The sequence below is a fragment of the Epinephelus lanceolatus genome, chromosome 8, assembly GCF_041903045.1.
Source record: "Epinephelus lanceolatus isolate andai-2023 chromosome 8, ASM4190304v1, whole genome shotgun sequence".
NCBI lineage: Eukaryota > Metazoa > Chordata > Actinopteri > Perciformes > Serranidae > Epinephelus > Epinephelus lanceolatus.
Window position 1 is genome coordinate 21,370,884 of NC_135741.1, and position 23,005 is coordinate 21,393,888.

A 23,005-nucleotide genomic window follows, 5' to 3' on the forward strand; every position below is an offset into this window, starting at 1 on the left:
ACTTACAGAAAAAAAGCATCGTGGAGTGTCGTTCCTGTGGGCTCCGGCAACATTAACCCCCGAGCTTGCCTGAGAAGGACTAAATGCACAAACCTGCTATTTTTACATATCCCATGGAAAGAGACTCTCACTGCAGCCTGATTTATTTTGTTCTACTTCTTCTACTTCTTGTTCCACCTTAAAAGCTGCCGGCAGTCGGCCTAGTGAATTAAGTTATTTTTTTGTGTGACTACAGCTGCTACATGAGACAGCAAAACATCCTTTCATTTTATAGTTACAGTTTACTAATAAAACTCTCCACAGTATGAACAGTGGTTACATGAGCCTCAAAACCAGCCACAACTCAGCCCTGAGCAGAGTGACCGTCCTCTATTGACCAATCAACAGACTGCAGTGTTCACAGCTCCACCTTTTAGTACCAGATCTGTGTGCTAGGTACCCCAACAGAGGGGGGACCAAAAATGGGGATGGTACGGAACGTTCGATTGGTACCATCCACAACTTTTCACAGTGGAAACGGGGGGGGAAAAAAAGTACAGAACTGAACTGAACCGTACTGTACTGCTCGGTGGAAACTGGGCTTAAGCGGATTAAGGTTCCAGGTGCCATATTTGAAGGGTTACTTTTGGTTCCAAAGGTACCATACTGAAAGTGTTGGTGGAAACAGGGATTATTTGTCAACACAAAGTTCAGTCTTTCATCTGATTTATTGCTCCAGTTTTAATTTTGTTGTGGTACTAATTACTTGGAAATCAAAACTTGCAAACAAAGCCAGGCTTCTCAAGGGCACCTGCTCACTGAGGCCCTGGGTAATCGGTTATAATCACGTGCAAGCAAACATAGAGGATACAAGGAACCGGAAGCAGGTAAATGGAATTTAGCCATTATTAATTTCCCTTTTTACAACTGTATTATTCCTACTGTGACATGTCAAAATGCGTATTGTGGCTTTATCCAATTATGTGGTGTCATTTTACTTTAGTTCTCCAGTCTCTACATTATTATTATTATTATTATATATATATATACATATATATATATATATATATATATATATATATATATATATATAAAAAATTGGGTGTAGGCTAGGTAAGACCTTGCAAGTACCATGCCCACCTGACGCTTGTAGGTGTATGAAAAAAAAAAAAGAGAGAAACCCTCCCATCACTGCTGTTAGCGCTGCCCCACCACGCCGCGTAGGTCGCGCACGCGCCAGCTTGGGAGAGCGCGCCCACGCGGACCCGATGGCAGGACAGGTCATGAGAGAGCTGAGCCGATGAGATCATGGAGCCTGCGCCGAGGTCGGACAGGGTGCTGTTGGGACTTGACGGTGATGGAGAGGTACCCGTCCGGTAAGCTGGAGCACACGTCGCGTGCACACCTGGACTCCGTGGCATCCTTTGACAACATGATTTAAACAAAATGAAACTGTGCTTCCAGTTTGTGCGGCAGATTAATTATTATGTAAGGTACTAGCTCGAAGTCATGTAGCCGTGTGCATATGAGCAAGAAACTAATCCTTCATGCCGTGGTCGTAGTAGAGTTATTCGGGCGTCTGTGTCCGGGCTGCGTAGTCACATGCACTGCGACCGTTCCAGCCGTGCCACCCGCCACAGATAGTGCGGTCTACTTTATAGTTTGTGCGCCAGGGTGGCCGCTTGTTGAGCTGTTTGAAGGTAAATGTTACAACGAGTTAACGCTGCTGCAGTTTGGGTGGTGACTCGAGTTTTGTCTTCGCGGCAACAGCTGGCTGCCAACTCAAAGTAAGTGCAGCTGCGCGAGGTGAGGCGAGGCAAGGTGAGACGTTTCCTACTTTTGGCGTTTTATTTTTGTGTTTTTCGTCAGTCCTTCTTTGTCTTTGTTCTGTATATCAGTATATTTTTTTTAACAAGGAGATATACAGCTGCGTAAACTTGGCGCGTGCCCTTCGAAACTAACCAGTTACACTGACCTCCATCTTAATGCAAAGTATATCTGGTATCTGTGCTCAAAGCTTCAGGAGCATGTTTGCAATTTTCTCTTTTCAAATGGTTTAGACACACTTATCTTTGTGGTTTTATTTTAATCATTGTCATTGATTTTTTTTTACAAGTATAAATGCACAGTTTGAGGAGCAACATTAAACACGGACTCTGTGGCTCCATTGCTGGCACATAAGGCTGAATTCATTGTCTCTAACAATGATGGATAAGGGATTGACAGCTATGTTATGACTGACAAGCAGACTTAACCAATCTCTCAGTTGCATCCTGTGCAGTGACTCAAAGCACCCAATCCTCTTGGATTAGAGGAGGGATTATGATTTGGATTTGCCTCTGCTTTGCAGACAGACCCCAATATCTGGTCCATCATGCACTCGGTTGTGCTTACTCTGATTTCCTGGTGATATACCTGCTTGTATTAATGCACGGCTCTTTGCCTCTAAAGCAACAAATGACCTGATAGTGTGTATGACATAAACACAGTGTAATACTGACTGTATTTTAATATGGGCAGAGTTTCAACATGCTTATGTCCATTTTTAGTCGAATCCTGAGGTACCTGTAAAGTCTGACAGTGTGCTTAGCAACTGCCTGAGAGGGATGCCACATAATAAAGACTGGTCCTCCAATTCTTTTCCAGGCCTGATTATTAGTTTTAGAGTCCATGTGCTTTATGGCGGTAGAATGAGTACTGTCCATGGTGCTGAAATGTTCATGCTGCTCCTGCTTCCTGTTTCTGTCTTTCACCATTTACTGTGGTGACTGCGGCTGGGAAAGCCATTCTGTACATGGTTAAAGAGACATTGTCTTACTGTCCTGTGGACAGACGATCTTGCGTACTTCCCACAGCTCTGAGCTCTGCCCACACTTGATTAGCTGAGGCAGAGCTTTTTAGTTGATCAAAATCTGGTGCCTTTCAGTACTTGATTGGCCAAACCTGAGCAGGGAAAGAAGATGAACAGTGGGTGCAAGGATGGAAACCACTGCACTTGATCGAGCATATGATTGTGATGCATCATAATAAATATTTGTAGCTGCTTCTATGGGTTATACAGTGCAATAAATTGTGGTATTAACTCTTTTAAGTCTATAAGGTCTTAATTATTATGTTTTCAACCAGGAGCCATGAAGGGCGTACTAGTGAAGAGAATATTAGCATTGCTGGTCAGATTTGTAGGCAGATAGTCCCTGATTTAAATCATAATTCTGCCGGTTTTAAATTGTTTTTTGTATCATTATTAAGGCAAATTTCTTGTACAGGTGCTTGTGTTTAGACCACATTTGACATTTGAAGAGTTTTAAATGTCTTGTTAAAGCAGAAAAAGGTTTTGGAGGAAAAAAACTGTTTATATTGCTCAAAGTAAAGCAATAGTCTAGTAAAACCACATCCAGCCTATGAACCATAGTTACGTGTGATATATATTTTTTAAAATGATTAATCTTTCTTAAAATGTTTGTCCTTGTTTTGCCCGTCTAGAATCCATGATGTCTTGTACTGTAGCTGAAACCGCAAGACCTCTGGCCTGTGTGTCTGGGAGCCCTCTAGCCAACAGTCACTGCCATTTTCTTCTAATAGGACTTAATGAGACTCAAGCCCTAAACAATCAGGAATGGACAGGTGAAAACTGAGAGGCCGAGAGGTGGCCTTTATTCTAAACCTTGGTATTTCCTCTGGTTCTGCACAGGGACATGAGAATATTTCCACGCTTAGCAGTTTCTTCTCAGACGTCCACTTTTGCCATATAAAAAAATGCCTTTGAACATTAGAGCCAAGCCCGCGCAGAGCAAGCTGTCTGCTGGCGCAAAGAGTAGCGGGCACACTGATGGCAGTACATCCCATTCACGCTTTTCCAGATCCCCCAAACAGGGGAAAGGCAAACAGGCTGCGAGCTCGGCGCCAGGCTCCCGCTCGGGGCTTGAACCAGGCTCCGTGTCAGGGGTTGTGCCTGCTCCAGTGCCGAAACTGGCTGGAGGTCAAGGGTCGGTGTCGAGGCCAGGTCCAAAGATCAAACCTGGCCAGGCAGCAGCAGACAAGGGAGCGACTCGTGGTTCAGCGACAGCTCCGGGGGGTAAAACCCTGTCTATGGAGAACATCCAGTCACTGAGTGCTGCCTATGCCACTTCAGGCACCATGTACCCCTGTGAGCGAGACTCCTTGGAACCCTCTGGTGGGTACCCTAAAGGCACCATGACGCTGGGCAGGAGCACCAGCCGCTCATCATACACTAACCGAACAACAGCCATGGGCAGCACCCCTAACATCACCTCCTCTGGGCTACATCACCAGTCAGACCCCTATGGAGACCAAACCTTGCATCCTGGAAGGACTTCCAGTCTGCAGCGCCAGTCTGGGAGACACACACAGGCACTGGATTCGGCTGGACGGGGAGAGGCTCCGTCGTTTGACCTCCAGTCTCAGCTGAGGGAGCTGCAGAGGGAGAATGAAAACCTACGGAGAGAGCTGGATGTAGGGAGGGGCCCTAGCATGAACAATGTCAACTTCTGGAGCCCAGATGTGAAAAGAGACAAGGGGGTGAGGCGGGAGGAGGGAGCGAGGACCTCAGTTCTGAAGGACCAGTACAGGACCAACCAAGAGGATTTGCAGGTGAGAAAAAAGTTTGTTTCAAAAATGATACATTTCCACTTTTATATTTCCACAGTTATTAAATGGCTGTCAGCAAAACACAAGCAATTTCATCTGAACAGCTTCAGGATTTAATACTTAACACCAGCAAGTCTGTATTAAATCTCTTTTAGGAAACCAAACTCTTTGATTTGTCTGCTCACACGTCACATTCAGACTTTTTTTTTTTTTTTTTTTTTTGCTGTTGACCCACCCATCTCCTCTGCACATCATACCTCTCACATCACACCTTTTGTTCCTGTCTTCAAGGTTGCATAGAAAAGGCTTCTGTGTGGTTCATTTGTAAAGATGCTTGCCAAGCTCGGTGCTGTCTGTGTTTCCATGGGAACGTGCCCTAGTGGCAGCCATTCAGCAGTGTTAGTCAGCTTCTAAAAAAACTCACAGCTACTCCTGAAGGGATAGTGACCAGTCTGTCCTGTGCCACCTCTCCCTGGAGTCTGTCCCACTCAGTCTGAGGCACCATCATCCATCTCTCTGTCTCACTGTGTAACTACTGTATATCTGTTCTTTCTTTGTCTGTCGTCCTTCTGTTTTCTGTCTTGCCAGCCTTCTGTTTCTCCATTTGCCCGTGTGGCGTTTAACTTCCTTGTGTGTCTGTGTTTGGCAGGTGGAAACATAGAAGCGTTTCTCTTGAGATACAAGACATACTTCATCTTCCCATAGCACTATAAAGCTTGTGCAGTGTCTGTTGAATCTCTTTATTGCCCTCTCTTGCTCCCTGTCTCTCACACATAACATGCATGCAAAAACTTTAATCATATCTGCGCTCCTCTTCCATCTGACTGACTCCTCCCTCTTGTAACCAAGGTGCCACCTCTGCATTTGTATTTATAGCTTTTTCATCTCACATTGTCATACAGTGTGAGGACACTGTGACATGCACACCCACACATGCACACACTTTTCCTGTGATTTTATTATAATAAAAACTAAATAAAGTTTGAAAATTAATACAGAATAACTTTGTTCCCTCAGGAACTGTTGTGCAGCTTCATTTATTTTACGGCTGCCTTCATCAGAGTTGTATGCTAAAATTGCAGGAAGATCTTCCTTTACCACTGATTGTTCTCTTCTTTAAGGGGACAGTTACACTCAAAATCAGTAGTGCCTGTAGTGCTGTTTATCAGTCTAGATTGTTTTGATGTGAGTTGCAGAGTATTGAAGATATCGGCCATAGAGCCGTCTGCCTTCTCTTGAATATAATGAAACTAGGCGGATTGTCAGATACATTTGAAAACTCAACAGCGATGTCTCTTTCCAGAAATCATTTCCCAGTTACTCAAGATAATCCACAGACCTTGTTGTGAGCAGTTTCATGTAGGAACTATTTTCTTTCTACCAAAATACACCCACCAACTGTATCACTGCGCAGAAGGAAATGTGCATCTGTTCATGGTCGACAACTCTCTCGACAGCACAAGGTGTAAACATTAATGGCGTCCTCCTCGCTTAAGCTGTAATGTTAGCTAGCTTAGTGGTGCTAGGTGAGCTAGCAGTAGATGCACGCTTCCTTCTGTGTGGTGATACTGCTGGCAGGTGTAGTTTGGTAGAAAGTTCCAACTAGGGCTGTGCCACATCATCTCGTTCACAATAATAGCGGTATAGTTTTTAACATCATACGAAAAATTCATATTGTAATGCTCCTGATATTTAGGCTTGTTGACATATTGATGTACTTGATGTCAGCATGGCTGAGAGTGAAATTATTACAGACTCCGCAGTGGTTCCTAAAAGATGAGCAGCTTCAGGAGTAAACTGTGGTGTCCTGAATGTTTTATGAACAGCCCCGGACTTCTCAGACTCTTTAAGCAAGTTACTGCTCAGAGGGAACTCATTCGGCGGCTCCTCTGGCAGCAGCACAGCGTCTCTCCCTATCCTTTCTCGCCATTTGCACATGTGAGTCGGTGTTATCAAGTGATTGTGTCATAAACCTTTGGTAAAGTAAAACCTACGTGGCTCTCGCGACTCGACAAAAAATGACATATATCTGACTGTTAATTTTTATCGTAGCATGACAGCCTGTCACAGGTTACATCGTCATGATTAGAGGAATCAGATTAAAAAAAACAACTCAATCATCAGGATTTTGCTAAAAGAAGGAAATCACCTGTTGATTGATATATATAGATCGCAGGGGACATTTGTTTGTAACTGGGAGCTGTTTAAATTTGTAATTTGTGGTAGATTTTAATTTGTTGAACTATTAATATTGTTTACAGAATCTGAATCTCACTCTGAGTCACTGTTGTTGCTTACAAACTAAAGAAATGAGAGATCATTTTAGTTTAGTTTTTACTGAATATTTGAAGGCAAACTGTAAAATTATATCACTTATTTGTTGCAATTCTATTTTCTTGAATTAATAATAGAATATTTTATTTTAACTAATACCCTGAAATATGGTGGTATTATTTTAGGGCCAGGTCATGATTTCTGAAAAGAGACTTTACTTTCGAGTTTGCGTGATTATTTTTTTAGGCACTTTGAGCACCACAAGCCGAGTGCCATTTAGTTCAGTTATACTGTGGAGAAGGCAGACGTCTGTATGGCCTACATCTCCAACACACTGCAACTCACACTAAAAAAATCCAGATTGATTAATAGCACCACAGGTTAAGAGGAAAATATGTAAGAGAAAATCATATGCAGAGTCAACTCACCTACATGTGCAGAAAAAACTACACACTTTTACCTCCTACAAAATGCCAGAGAGGCTTCAGTAAGGCTTATACACATACGATTGTGTCTTAAGCCTTAACATTCTCATGTATGAGGCATTACAGTGAAGCAGGACAGTCAGTGTTACCAGCCTCTGTGTGTCTGCAGGCACTTGGCCCTATGTGTGATAGATGGATGTGTTCGTGTCTATTCTGCTCCTTCAGGTGACAGACTCACTCAACTAGTGTATTATTTTTTTTCAAGTGTTGACTCATTTGTCTCCCACACTTACCTTCTCTTCTTGTATCTTCACTTATCCACTGAAACCACTCACAGTACAGTATCTGTTGATATCTGATCACATAACCCTCGTGTACCTTATGAGAACCCGTATGTACACTTAAAAGAATGAAAGCATGTTTAGAATATATCATGGCAGAATAAGTTCATTATTTGAATTGGATCAAAACAGGCATAGAATCCATTTACAAATTGTAGTTATGATGCGTCCTCCTGCCCTTGTATGTAGTTTTTTTCTCATGCTGAACTCACCTATCCTTGATCACTCCTCTAAATGAACATAGTCTTATTTCACACCAGCTCTAGCTAGTGATGTGTCCAGTTTTAGTATGAGTTATCATTGAGCTCTGTTGTTACTGTAACCAAGTAAGCCAGTTTGCTTTATGGCCACACGCCTAGGGGCAGTTCAGCTCCAGCTGATGATGACGGAGACTTTGTTAGCAATATATCACTTAATAAATTGTTACCAACCCTTTTTGTCTCACAACTTAAACCTTAAAGGAATACTTCACCCCTCAAATGACCATTTCTATATCAGTAACTCACCTCGTGTTAGGTTCGAACAAAATATCACACATTTCGAATTATCTAGGGCTGCCCCCAAATAAGAATTTTCGTAGTCAACCAATAGTTGTCATTTAGGGCCATTAGTCGAGTACTCGCCCACATGTTTACGATATTAATTTAATTATTAGATTATATATTTTGGGCGGGGCAACACAATGGTTTGAGTTGAAGGTATGAGAAAGAATAGTATCAGTAACATTGTTAACACTGTGCTACATTACAGAGAAATCCAAAACCGTACTAATGAACCTTCATTAATATAGGCCTATATTTTATCTACAAGTGCACGTCACACACTGAGCGAGCCGCCTGTTAATGACGCTGTCGGCAAAGCAGTAATGATTGTGCTAAGTGGCTAATGAGCATGTAGCTACTGACATGTTTCAGATGATACGTCATGTTTGTAGTCGACCAATGAAGATGAGTTTACATATCACCTTGGGTTCGTCCTTCACCTTCTCAAAATGATCCCACACTTTGGATTTCCTGGCCAACATGTTATTAAATAGCCTGTGGAATAACCGCAGGTACCAGCCCTGGAAATTAGGGGCTGTACACATGCTGCGTCTTTAACGCTTGGAAAACACGAGGTCGGGCTCTGGGTGCTACTCTTGTGCCTTTTCTGTGCCAGATTTCAAGAGCGCGGCAGCAGGTTGCATCTGAGGTTGTTAATCAACCTTACCAAGCATCATATAGCCTATTTACCTGAAATCCTGAGTGCAGAGCTGATCTTCTTCCAGGCACTGTTTATAAGTGTGTAGGCCTATCGTCCGTGGGACAGATGTAAAGCTCTGGGTAGCCCTGCACTAACATGATCAACTTTTCCATATTTATCTAGTCTCTATATACAGACTCTACATTCAGTGAATGTAGAGTCTGTAGGCAAACCCTGGAGATCTTGCCTCCGGAAGAAGAGCAGAAGGTTTCCGGTTTCCGGTTGTAGGCTGTTTGTAGTCCGCGTGATATTGACCAATCACGTTTGAGCCGGCTGCAGTTGTTGCCAGGTTAAATGCTCCGTGCGGTGAACTAACGAGGCGGAACATAATTGGCGTCACTGCAAACTCTGAATCCATCGCAATGGTTCAGCGTATTTACTTATATATAAACGGAAGTCGGAAACGGAAATTCGCCTCCTCCGCCCAAATTAAACCGGAATGCCAAAAAATCGGCAGACCCCCAGAGGCTGTATCGCCGTCTGCCAGAAGTCAGACGCTGAATACAACCGATGGGTTCCGAGAAATCTGTAGGCTGTGATTGGTTTTTAAGGTGACTCCTGACTGACTGTTGAGCATGGCCACTTCCTGTGTCTGTCCTTTCAAATTAAGGTTTTGATTTCTTTTGACAAGGTGCAGCTCCTAGAAGAGTTCATGTTTTTTATTGTTTGTGTTTTTTTTCTGTAACTAAGCAACCAATGAAATCTTGCTGACTAATGACCTTTCTGGTCGACTAATGTTGGGTCGACTATTAAGGGGCATGTCTTCGAACAATCACACAACTCATGTAGTATAATCCAAGCCTCATTTATCCAGTCGTATGCTCAGTACTTCCCAAACAGACAGCCCTTACTGATGAGGAACTGAACCAACAGTGAAACTTATCTGTGCTCTCTTCAAAACCAGACTACATTGTCAAAAATAGTAATTTGCCATCTGCAGGCATGTGGAAAAAAATGCTTTCTTGACAAACTCAGCGTAACATGGGGTGAGTAACTGATATACAAATGGTAATTTGGAGGTCAAAGTATCCCTTTAACTTTCCATATCATCATATGAAGTCAGGAAAAAGCTGTTATTTTCATTTACTTATTTACTTTAAAAACACAAAAGCCACACCTCATGCAGAAGATGTTATTCCATCTCTTATCTGCTGCCACCTCACTCTCCCTATCACCTCTATCCTCCATCTCTCCTTTCAGATTATCACTTTCCTGCTCTTTTTTCCTTTTCCATTTCCCCAGTGTTTTGCCCTTTGAGACATTCAGGGAAGTAGTTCAGCCTGACAGGAGAACTTTGTAATTAGCATAAGGAATGTCACCTTTCCTCTCAGCCGCAATGACCGGAGTTGTCTCCTCACCATCTGTTTGTTTTGTGTATGTGTGTGTGTATGTGCACGTGTGCACACTTGTACATATGTATTTGTGTCTACAGTCTTGGCTGTGTATGTGTGTGTTTGTGTGGAGGATTGTCCACCCACTCTGACTTGATATTCAGTGCTAGCTTGTTGCATTGATTATCCGTGTTCACCCTCGCCTCCCTCCTACATCTCAACTCCGTGTCCTTGGCGCTCCCCACCTTCTGGACTCGAGCAGAGGAGTTAGAATATGTGAGGAAAAATTAATGATATCTTCACAGAGATGAAAACATTAGTAACTTAACTTCCGTTTAGTGTGTTTTGTGTTCAATGAAACTTTGACATAGACTGTTTAGGAAGATGTGTGTGTGTGTGTTTCTGTTTTTCGTCTTTTATTTGATTTCCTTACAGCCTTCTCTCACCCTGCTCAGTCAATCATCAAGAGTGCTCTGTGTCCATGGTTTCAAGCAGAGAATGAATTTCCATTTGCTAGTCAGGAAAGCTGCGAGCTGTGGATGTAAATTAGCATATTGTATTTTGTATCACAAAATAGCAGCAAAAGCCGGAATGGTTAGAGAAAAGTGTAAATGTATTGTCCCCAACACACAACACACTTTGGGCTCATTACAAAGTCACACTGTGCAGACGTTCTTTAAACCCATGAAAATGGATTCAAGACAAAAATCTTCCCATGGATTTTAAATACGCTGCATAACAGGGAATGTTTTATTTATTAAGGACTGAAGTCATGATTTTTGCCACCTGGTTTGTAAATGTTATATTTGTATCCTTGATTAATTACTGATTATTAATACTGTCAGTTTATTTATCAATTGATTATTGAGTGGGACCCTATAAAGGCTAATTACATTTCAGTCAATAATTTTTGCTCTGATTCTCTTTGAGGTGATAAATTCCTATTGTTTTTTTTCATAAATCACAAATTTGTTTGTTGTGTCGTTTCTCCCCATCTTCATCTCGCGGCAAACAAACCCAAATCCCCCTTGCTTCCACTTCCTTCTGTGCATTCCCCCTGTGTTTTGAAGAGAAGTGTCGCCCCCCGGTGGTCAAAGCATGTAACCATCACTCAGCAATTTGAAGTAATCTACATAATGGTTTGATATTTAGGGTATTTGTTTCTGTTTTGGCTTTATGCATGTGTGTGTCTTTCTTGTGTCACATTTCCCTGCAGCAGCCTGGGGATATCAGAAGAAACAAGGTCTGTTTTATGTACCACACCGTTTATTTTCTATATGTGTTTGGGAATTTTAAGTTTAGTGTTTGTGTACTTATTGAATGAACACAGGCTTAATCGTTCTCTGTCTTTGTAGCAGCTCCCGCTGACAGTTCAGGAGCTTCAGGAGGAGCTGAGGGCTCACAGGGAGAACAGTCGCTTGCAGCAACAGCGTCAGCAGGGCAACTCCGGCTCGTATCGAGAACTCCACACAGACCAGGACCACAGAGGGGGGCTCAGCCCTGGCCACAGCCCCAGACAAAGCTCCAGCAACCTGCACAGCCCTGGACCGAAGAATAGCCCGAGAGCCAGCCCTTCCATTACCTATAATCCAAGACAACAGGAAGCTGATGTCATCATTCACAGCCCTGGTTACGGCTGTAACACTGCAGTAGCCGCGCAGAGAATCAGCCCGGCCAACACCCTTCAGCCTGGGCCGAGGAACAGCCCAAACCACTCCCTCTACGCTCCCAGCCAAGGTCCGGCGGTAGCGCCTGGCTCTAGCTCACTCCGGCCCTGCAGCCCCTGCCAGGTACCTGGGTGTGACGGCTTCTCCTCACCTCCTCCCCTAGATCCTTCAGAGGAGAATTTCTTCCGGCTGCAGTCGGAGCACGAGCGGCAGGCCAAGGAGCTGTTCCTGCTGAGGAAGACCATGGAAGAGATGGAGATGAGGATCGATTCTCAGAAGCAGACTCTGGGCGCCCGAGATGAGAGCATCCAACGGCTGCTGGAGATGCTTCAGGGCCAAGGTCAAGGTCAAAGTCAAAGTCAAAGTCAAGGTCAGGGACACTGGGGTCGGGGACAGCGGACGGGCATCATAACCATGGCGGCGCAGGAGGCTGAAGCGCAGCTGGAGAACATGCATGTGAGAGAGGTGTGTTCTTCTTCATATTTTTGACTTCTACAGGTAGTATCAAAGTGATTTTAACAGTAGGGCTGGGCATGTAGATATTTATCATTTATTATCGCTCACTTTTATAAAATCAGGGGAGATTTTTGACATCTCAAATCATAGTACACAATTATGTTGCCTGTGTTGACCATACGCAGCAATTACTGTGTCAAATTTTACCCAGAATGGTTGTGGAAATACTTTAGAGCTGAAAATGACTTATCTTCTTACAGTCCGGTGCATGATGGCTAAAACATAAAGAAAATAAAAATAGCATATTTTTAATACCAAACCAACATGAATTGTTAAAGTAAAATATTTTGTCCATATCGCACTCCATGCTTGGATACATATATGATTTGTAGTGTTTTTTAATTTGCATATCTGTTGATGAGATTAGAATAATTACATTTGGCAGTGCAAATGTTATGAATGTATTTTGTTTGTGTGTGTGTGTGTGTGTGTGTGTGTACACCTACGAGTGTGTCTGTATTATGCAGAGTGTGGGAGCAGAGAGCAGCTCAGCAGGTCTTATCAATGGGCCAGATTAACATACGGAGAGCTCTAAGCCTGTGTTCAGCCATGCAGTTTTACAATCTGACTCAGTTTGTTTGTGTGCGTGTGAGTGTGTGTCCCTGGGTACGCACATGCTCATATGGCAGTCGTTCATATGCCACTCCGCTGTGCGTTGTGCGTAGCGTTTGGCGTTTATCCTACAGCATGTGGCATGCGGTGAGCTTGTTGTGCATTGGAATAAAAAGGTGATTGAATGAGGTTGGAAATGTTTAAAAAATAATCAGTTTAAATATAGGAGAAAATGTGTTGCATGCTCATACCTCACCTTGTGTTTTCTGTCTACCTCAGAGACTCATGTGTTTTTTCTGTGAGGAATTAAAAGCTCCAGCCCTCTGCTGAGCGGTGGTGTAGCACAGGTGTGTCTGTATCCTCTGCCAGGAAGGCTCGCAGTAGGCTGCTCTGTGCTCCTCACTCCTGCCTTGTTTATTTTTAACTCCTAAATCTTCTTAGCCTTTAATTTCTCTACCTCTCTGTCGGTGTGTGTGTGTTTGTGTGTGTGTGTGTGTGTTGCTTGTCTGTGCATGCCTCTCTTATTGTTTGTGCCACGATGTTCTTGTTTTTCTGTCTATGTTGTTTGTCTGCCTCTATGTCTGCCGTGCCCAGTCGGAATGATTGCATGTGTGTATTTGTGTGTGTGTGTGTGTGTGCGTGTGTGTGTGTGTGTGTGTGTGTGTGTATGTGAGCATGCGTGCACATCTGGGGCCTGTCGGCTTAGCGTTCCTACTGAGAACACTCCCTCACCGGGCTGCCGGTGGCTGATGGGATATCCACCCGTGCTGGGTGTTTGGTCACTGTGATGATTCCATCAGAGGGGAGCGTGGGTGTTTCAGCCCATGCTAACGCAAACGCTGCTGTGCATGTGTGTACTTGTGCGTGTGTGTCTGACTGTGCGTAAGGGACCTGACCATGCTGTGTGTCTAAGAGGTGAGTACCTGTTCACACACACTCTGTGTGCTGTGCTATTTATAACTGCTTGACAGCTTAACACACACTGTGGGTGCGATGAAGGAGGTGGGGGTGAATTGGTCTGAGAGGTGAGAGGGAGAGATGGGAGGAAGGAGTGTTTTTCTAAGGTAGAAAAACATGCTGTGTTTCCGAATATTAATGTATGATTAATGAGGGAAAACACTCCGACCGCCCTGATTGAAAAATAGAGGTGATTGTTGTTCTTTCTTTTTTTCCCCTCGCCTCCCTCTGGCCTCCTCTCTCCTGAGGTTGAGATGGGGTGACGGAGCTGAAGTGAGTGTTGAACTGACTGCAGCTTAAATGAAACAGTAATTTTTTTAGTTTCGAGCCAATCTAAAAGCCTGGTTTAGAGTGAAACAAACTCTTAGGTAGATAATACTAAACTCAATGTTCATGTGCTGCAGAGCTATTTAAATTGATACTTATAGTTGTATTGTTATTGTGTATATTATGGTTATTGTGTGTGGAACAGTGGTGCAGTGCTTAGCATTGTCGCTTCACAGCAAGAGGGTTCCTGGCTCGAACCCTGAGGTGGGGGGGCCCCTCTGTGCAGAGTTTGCATGTTCTCCCCGTGTCAGCGTGGGTTTTTCTGGCTGCTCCGGCTTCCTCCCACAGTCCAAACACATGCAAGTTAGGTTAACTGGTGACTCTGAATGTGAATGGTGTCAGGCCTTTGATAGTCTGGCGACCTGTCCAGGGTGTACCCCGCCTCTCGTGACCCCAAACAGGATAAGCAGTTACGGAAAATAAACCAATGAATGATTGTAAGATTTGACAAGGTTTAACACTGTGCGTGGTCCATCACATGAGTGAAATAAAATATTTTAAATGTTGTTTAAAAGTGATAATAGGCCTGTCGCAAAAATCATTGTGTTGTAATGAAGATTAGGGAAACATATTCAATATATTGAGCACTAATAGATAAAAATGCATAGTCAAGTTTCACTGACAAAGTTGTTTTATGTGTAACAAATATATTATAAATTAAAAATGTTCCTACCGACTGAACTTCTACACATTGAGCTGTAGTGCAAACAATGTTAGTTTCTCCAGTAGTGAATTGTAACAATCGGAACAGTTTTTAGACAGTAAACATGTATATATTTTTATTTATGTATTTTTTAACTATGTTAGACACTTAAAAATTAAACATTTACATATACATACACAAGTTGTCTGAAGACCCTTTTCCACTGCATAAAAAACCCCACCAACACTTAGTAATGGAAAAGGCTTCAATTGGCATTCACTCCGGGGACAAGTGACTTTTCAGTAGTCACAGATGTATCGACTCCAGTTCCAAAAGGCTCCGATCAACTGTGACGGAAATATGACACCCGGGTGGACCCACTAACTTTAGCGCCTTTGCCGGCACGATGCAGTGACAGGCCACAACAAAATACTCTCCGTCATCATCCATGCAGCGCTCCGACAGTTTTCAAAATGAAGTCTGCACCATGTTTGAGAGACAGACTGTACAAGTAAGAGAATTACCGTTACATTTTCACTGGCCTCCATGATGCTTTCTACTGTTTACTGATCAGTTTTCTGGCTTGCCTTTGACGTTGAACGTGGCACAGCAGTAAATTAAACAGAAAGGGCATTCTCGTCTACTGTCGTGTACACAGCTCTCGTCTACTGGCAATGAAAAAGCAGTCTGTTGCATATTTTTAACAGGTTTCCCCGTCTTTAAAAAGCAAAAAAAAACCTGCTTTCAATCATATACAACCGCTTATTTCGGTATTAAAAAAAGAGTACGACAGTGTGATGTGGTTGTGGTTGGTGCAGAATGTGAGTGTTAAAGGTTGGGCTGAATACAGATTCATTGAAGGATTTCTGTCATTTAATTGCAGAAGCCGCCTCTTGCCTTTGTTTGTGTGTCAGAGTACCACTTTGACACATAAACATCATTTAGCCCTACACTTGCACTTGTCACGGTGTGTGAAGGCACGCTGGTGATGGTAGCGTAGCAATTGCTTCTATTAGGGGGGCACTCCTCTTAGCTCTTTTGATTAGCTCCAGAGGAAACCAGCCCAACTGCCTTTCATTACCGCACCCATTACTCTCCTTTAAATGACCCAGTTTAGCTTGAGCTGGGATAATAAATGCCTCCACTTTCAGTTCACCTCTGCTGTTATTTATCCTGCAAACATGGCGTGGCTGAGGGCTGACATGGGGGCTTTCCTGGTATTCTTTGCTGGGCTGAAAAGGAACTCCATCACTTCTTTACCTGCTGGCATGTGTTGTCAGCTGGAGATGTTGTGCGTAGCTGTGCTCTCGTGCTTGTGTTTCTCTCGTCAGCTGTCGGACTTTCTTAGCTGCGCAGACACTGGCACATCTCCAGTATGTCAGCCTATGCACCTGGCTCTTGAGATAAAATGATTACACGGGTCAACATCACCATTATCTGTTAGAACAATGTGAAAGTCGCAATTAAAAAATATGCTTGAGTTCTTCTTTTCAAACCCCTTCTCTTTCTCTGTGATATTTACTGATAAAATAAGCAGTTCTAGCAATGTCCACAAAGTGGCAGTGTTCTATCAGAATTAACTAGTGTGCTGGATACATGCACTAACTGTGAGCCCAAGTTATGTGTAATGGTACACACACACACACACACACACACACACGCTGTGAGGCATAAATCTGGGCCTAATCGGCTCTCCCCAGCCGCCAGGTCCCTGTAGACCCAATAATAACAGCCTCACCACTGGTCTGTTCCTGCCCAGCTCTGACCTGCTGCCAAGAGCGTGCACGCACACATGCACACTCACTGTGAGATTTTTACTCAGAGATGGCATATCTACTTTCATACAGATCTTACTGTGGATTTCACATGGTCCTTAGGGGCTCTGGATAGAGTTAGAGCCCCCTTCTGTATATGAAGACATCTCAGTATTGGATCAGTATTACTGAGCATGTAACGTTGCAAACAGGGGAGCCATAAGTGCTCTGCCCTCACGGCTCCCCTCCTTTTTTCTATAGTACGACTGGCTTCAGAAGTCTTGCTGCTGTTTTTGGCAGGTCCTCTCTGTCTGCCCCCCGCGTCCTCTCTCAAACACTGATGAAACTTCAGAAATTAAGCTTTCTAATGCCAGCACGTTGAGGAGAAGTGGAAGCTCATGTCAGCGAATGTGTCTCGTTTGTCATCTCTTTCCTGCTTTTTCGTCTCGCTCACTTTCTCGTGCCACCAGCCTATCAGCTCTCTTCTTCCCCATCTGCCTTTCTGCCTGTGTGTGTGTGTGTGTGTGTGTGTGTGTGTTTGTCTATCAGTCAACATCTCCCACTCTCTCTTTCTTTCTTTCTTTTCCCTGGGCTGATACGCTATCTGTTGTGGTTTGGTTAATCCGTCAAAAGCCAGTGCCGGGCGGGGCTTTTTCAGGGCTCCATTCTTGATTGGCTTCTTTCAGCCTCCGCTAATGAAACCCCTCTCGGCTAACATAAGAAGACCACTGTAAATGCCATCAGCAAACACACACACACACTAACACACACACACACACACACACTCAGTGCTCCTTTTTCCCCACCACACCCCGGGCACCACATACTCGCCACGCTCTGTTGACCTCCCTGAATGTTTGAGCGGAAAAGTTTATCGGGACAAAATTACACCCCTCGAACCTTCTCCTCACCCCCCTCCCTGTTTCTCGGTAAGGCTTTCCCTCTGATTTTCCCTTTGTCTTTTTAAAACCTCTCTTTCAAGCCACTGAGCTGATAGGCGGACACATTTTCACATTTGTGGCGAGCAAATGTGTTTCCTTTTTCTCTCACTGATGGAGAAGGGATGGGAATGTGATTGATGAATGTGTGTGTGTGTGTGTGTGTGTGTGTGTGTGTGTGTATGTGAAATCTGTGCATGTTCTAGTCTATGCATGGCATATATGACACCATTGCCTTCGGGCTAGAAATGAACCTTTTGACCGTATCCTTCATTCAGGATGCCGGCACTTACTGCTATAGTGTTACGTTTGATCCTATTCATTCCATATGCTCGGTCCTCTGACACATGTGGAGCAGAGAAGATGGTCTTTGATGACATGCTCTCTTGCATGACTTAATTTCCCCTATTGTACTCTAACTGTACTCTAACAGTTGTTGATAAGCAGTTAATAGACACACTCTTTCCACGGGACTTAAACGTGAACAGGAAGACAAAAACACACACTCACAGTGACACATTAATACACATATGGTCAGTAGGAGATTAGTATTGTGGCAGTGGACATACCAGTCTGTGGGAGGCATGCTCTGACAGCAGTAATCCCTCCTTATCCACAACTGACATGGACAAGAGGATAAAGTCCTTGTCTCCTCTTATTTCAACTCACTGGGAGAACTGGGAAGAATGGGAGCAACAGGAAATCATGGGGACCTGTTGCCTCTCCCTGTGTGTCTATTCATGCTTTTCCAAAGTCCTTTTATGTCCGTTGACTGACTGATGAGCTGCCTTAATGTGAATGCCCCATGTCCATGTGGTTTCTGTCTGATTTGGTGGCTTTCCTTTACCCACTGACTGTCTGTTATTTTTCTAATTTTGGCTTTGATGTATTGCAGTCTCTCTGTCCTTTAATCCATCTGTACCTTCGGTTTGTGTATCTGTCCCACTGGCGAGAGAGGCAGCATTCCTCATTTTTCAGTGCCACTCAACCTTGTCATTTTCCATAGAGGTACTGCATTATATAAACCAATGCAATGGTCATGCAGCGATTCCTCTGTGAAGCTGGAAGTGGTGGCCCAAAGCTTTGACGAGCATGCGGGTCACAAGCCTGCGGTTCAATAAAGATAAATCTGGGTGGGGATTGAAAGAGCAGCATTTGCCACCACTGAGGTGCCTTTGAGCAAGGGCCACTCCCGAATTACCACAACTGAGGTGCCCCTAACCCCCAACTTCTCTGGCGGAGCCGCTTGGTGGCCAGCAGATCAGACGGTGGTTGTGCAGGGCGGCTTCTGGGTGTGTGAATGTGTGTGTGGCTGTGTGGGTGTGAAGAGGGTGCTTGTGACAAACAGAGCATTGCTCTCAGCTGTAGACTGCTTCAAACTTGACAAGATAAACTTTCAAATGGGCCTCTTTGCATTTCCTGTTGGAATGTTTAGCTGACAGGAAGTAGACATGAACCCAAGCTGTTACCTAGCAATGCTGCTCCAGTGAAACGGTCTACAAACCGAAACACAGTGTTTGTTTACAATAACTTCTGGGTAGAAAATCTTTGCGTCGTGTACATAAACTCAAATGGTTCTGAGCAAACGCTGCCTCAGCTGGTTGGTTTAAGTTTAAGTATAGGCTGTATTTAATATATTTTTACCTTACCTTTACCTCTTCCGACGGGCAACTGGTACCGTTACATCTTAGCCACCAGACTCCATTGACAAAAACAGTAATTTAACTTAATGGAATATTGGAGTTACAGATATACAGCTGTCTCGATTGGTAAGTGTGTAAAGTAAAGGGAAGAAAATATTCTAAATATAGCGTACACTTACACTGATACTGATTTTTTAGGTGGCTAAAATTTTCTGCAGCCTTCGTCCACAGCAGTACGTTGTTTAACTTCAGCAGTAGCTTGGTCCATAGAGACTTGGGTTGGGAACTGTAGGATCACTAGTTTAAGTCACTGTCTGGAACAAATATTGAGTGTGGACTGGTTGCTGGAGAGGTGACAGTTGGCTTCCTGGGCACTACTGAGGTGCACCAAACCCCCAACTGCTGTCCATGGGCAGCCCCCTCGCTCTGACATCTCTCCTTTAATGCATGTATAGGTCCTGCTTGTGCATGTGTGTGTTTCAGGCCTGTGTGTTATGACAACAGAGTAAAATGTAATTACCCTAGGGGATTGATAAAGTATATCTTCTTCTCCTTTTTCTTCCATGCGGGTACATTTGGTTTGTCAAAGATGTTAGCAAAGCAACACAGTACATAAAATAAGCACAACAGAAATGTGAGATAGGTCAGACCACCGTGCTTTAACTACTCAACTTCTGCTTCTGCATTCCTCTCCACAACCTCAGAGTAACAACCTCTCCTTCAAAAAACACAAAAGTAAAATCACCAGTGCTGCCTTCTTCCACCTTAAAAACACAGCTCGTCTCCGCCCATCACTCTCCCCCACTGCTGCTGAAACTCTCATCCATGCCTTCATCACATCCAGAATTAACCACTGTCCAAAGTCCTAAATAAACTCCAATACATCCAGAACTCTGCTGCCCAGCTGCTCACCCATTCCTGCTCCTGCGATCACATCACCCCCGTCCTTCAGAGCCTCCACTGGCTCTCTGTCCCACAACACATCCAATTCAAAGTCCTTCTCCTCACTTACAAAGCCCTCCATAACCAGGCCCCCTCCTACCTCACTGACTTGCTCCACTGCCATACTCTTCCTGCATCCTTCGCCCCTCTGATGCCAACCTCCTGAATCCACAACTCAGGACCAAGCACCAGACCTGGGATGACAGAGCCTTCTCTATAGCTGCCCCCTCCCTCTAGAACTCTCTCCCCAAACACATTTGAGACTGCACTGACCTCTCCCGCTCTATATATTAATGTATTATTATAAGGTGTTTCTAATATTTTGTCCACTCCATTTACCCACATGAGCAGGGCAGACATGTAAAATAGAACAACAAAATACAACCATGAGATGGAAACACTTTCATTTTATTCCAGGGCAGTTTTTTCCCCAAACTGACTGCTCAACAAGTATGTTTAACTTGTATTTGTGTGTGTGTGTGTGTGTGCCCATTATCTTGAATATGTGTGTTCGTGTGTGGGCATAGTTGTAGGTCAGCGCTACCATTAATTATTGATAGAAGAAGTGTAGCGCATGTGCTGGTAGAAAGTGTTGCTAAGCAAGAGCTTTAGCCTGCCAGAGACATCTGCGAGAGACACAGATAACAAGTCAGAGATTATAAAAAGAAAGACAGAGACTGAAAGGGTGATAGAGACAGATTCATACGCTTATTGCAGAGTGCGTCTCCTTCCTGCTAACGAACGGAGACAGAAAGACAGAGAAAGAGAGAAAGCAGAGAGCATATCGACACCTGCTGTTAGAGACGGAAACAAGTCCTCGGGAGAGCACCAGCTCGAAGATCATAGGAAAAGTTGTTGGTTTGTTTTTGTTGCAAAACCAGAATTTTTAAGGATGTGAGGTGGAGGATAACAGCAATGGTTTAAGAGCGATAGAGACTGGAACTGGTCAAACTGATCAGTGTGTCTTTTTAAGCGGCTCTGTAGCTGTGGGTGTTAGAAAGTACTAAAGATGATGAGCCGCCAGGCTTATTTTTACCGGGTCCCTCCCCAGGAGCTCCATCGCAGAAACCAGCTCCAAGCTGATCCGGCCAAGACCAGAGCTCTGCAGACTGTCATTGATATGAAGGTAGGACTTACAGTGGCAACAAGAGCAGGCAAAATTTGAAGTAATAATTTGCTACATGGGGAGTGTGTATGGCACCAGCGAGGTTTAACTGTTGTAGGTGTTGTTGTATGATGTTGTGATCTAGTTCGAGCGGTGTAGTTTGCTCCTCAGTTGTCTGGTTTCGTCTGATATCAGCTTCATACCAACAAAGCTTTAATAATTGATACGCACTGCTGTAATGTGAGCAGTAGTGGAGGACCTGGCTCGCCTTGTAAATGCAGATACAAGCATACATGCACAAACAATCTTAAAGACATCGTCTTATTGTTGCCTTGTGTCTGTACGGCGGCCATGCCCAAGTAAAGGCCATTATTGGCCCATGCAGAGTCAAGCACTTATTCAATTTGTTTCAAATGTCACATATGGAAGCTTTCACTCTCATCTTAGCCCTTTGAAGTCGTTAGAGCTGTGAAAAATGCAGTTGACTCCACATGTGTCTGCATGCACACCCCCGCACACACATAGTTAGCGTTCATACGGCGAGCGCTTGTTCTAAAAGTGGTTCCTTTACAGCAAAACCACAGTTATTTTTCACACATACTTTGTGATTTGTCTGCCTATTAACAGACTGCACATGTGCTGGGATGTCCACACTGTTATAAATGCATGAGAGAGGCCAAGTGAGTTCTGACTGCATTAATTAGAAATGCAAAACAAACATTGCAAGAAGGGTTCGACATATGATGGGGGCGAAGAGAGAGAAAGATACTGTAACAGTCTTGCTTTGGTGATTTTGATAACAAGGAGGACAAATTTATTTCCCTGTGTTGTGGCTTTTTAAAGCTGTCCTCAGTCTACCTTGTTGAGTATTGATGTGAAATGCAGTATGTCCTTCTTCCTATGTGTTTGCTCCAGTTTGTGCTGTCGATTTTTCTGAGTGGTTTATGTTTCCGTTTTGTGATTACAGAACACCAACCCCCCTTTCTGTTTTGATCCTGACGTTATCTGGCAGGTACAGTAATGAGTGCTCACCTCTTAATACTTCAAATCAACATAGGCTGCAAATACATACTGTATTTGTGTTTTCCTCTATCCCTATCATAAATTCTTCTGAGGTTGGAATGCTGCACGGTCGTGTACAGTGGTTCGTGTTTTGGCGGTTTTGAGGCCCAGCTTTTCTTACATGTATTTCTATTGTACTGACTGTTGTTTCTGATCTTACCCTCTGTATTTTCTTTGGGTTTGCCTTGTTTCTCTTCCTCTGGGTGATGTTTTTTTCTCTGTGCTCTGGAGCAGAAACAGATAGCAATCAGTTATTAAAGATCGAGCACAGCTTACAGTCCAGAAATCAACATGAAGCAATGGAAATGATTGAGTAGCATGGTCTGTGTGTGGGTGTTTTTGTTTTGTGTGGAGGGATTCCCCTAGATGCCTGAATGCCCCACCTTGACTTTGTTCTGGGTTTTCATTAACAGTCTATGTCCTTGCATGCACTCCTTGTGTGTGTGTGTGTGTGCGTGTGTGTGTTTGTGTGTGTGTGTGTGTGTGTGTGTGTGTTATGTGTACCTTTATGCATCGCCTAGTCTACGTGTGTTTGTATTTTTAGGATGGTACATGGCTACATGCTATAGGCAGGGCTGATGTCAGAGGATGTAATAGAGGTCAGATGCGTACATGTTGCCTGTGGTTTGTGCTGATGGCATCATGCAGTCTGCTTCCATTTATTCAATTACCTTTCTCTTCTCTTCCAAGGTTTAGCAT

The 23,005-nt window shown here is 43.8% G+C and overlaps 1 protein-coding gene across 6 annotated transcripts in view; it reads left to right on the plus strand.

Annotated features, from left to right (window-relative positions):
• The first annotated feature begins 1,190 nt into the window (after window positions 1-1,190).
• Window positions 1,191-23,005, plus strand: part of LOC117257639 (ELKS/RAB6-interacting/CAST family member 2) — a 182,787-nt gene continuing 160,972 nt past the window's right edge. For 3 of the 6 annotated variants that reach the window (XM_078169994.1, XM_078169997.1, XM_078169998.1), the window contains exons 1-4: window positions 1,220-1,355; window positions 3,463-4,590; window positions 11,417-11,443; window positions 11,556-12,332. In XM_078169994.1, the coding sequence (XP_078026120.1) occupies window positions 3,736-4,590; window positions 11,417-11,443; window positions 11,556-12,332 (1,659 nt within the window). In that variant the 5' untranslated portion in view covers window positions 1,220-1,355; window positions 3,463-3,735. Of the gene's footprint in view, window positions 1,356-3,462; window positions 4,591-11,416; window positions 11,444-11,555; window positions 12,333-23,005 lie in introns of all 6 variants that reach the window. The other 3 variants (XM_078169999.1, XM_078169995.1, XM_078169996.1) reach the window with 3 other exon arrangements.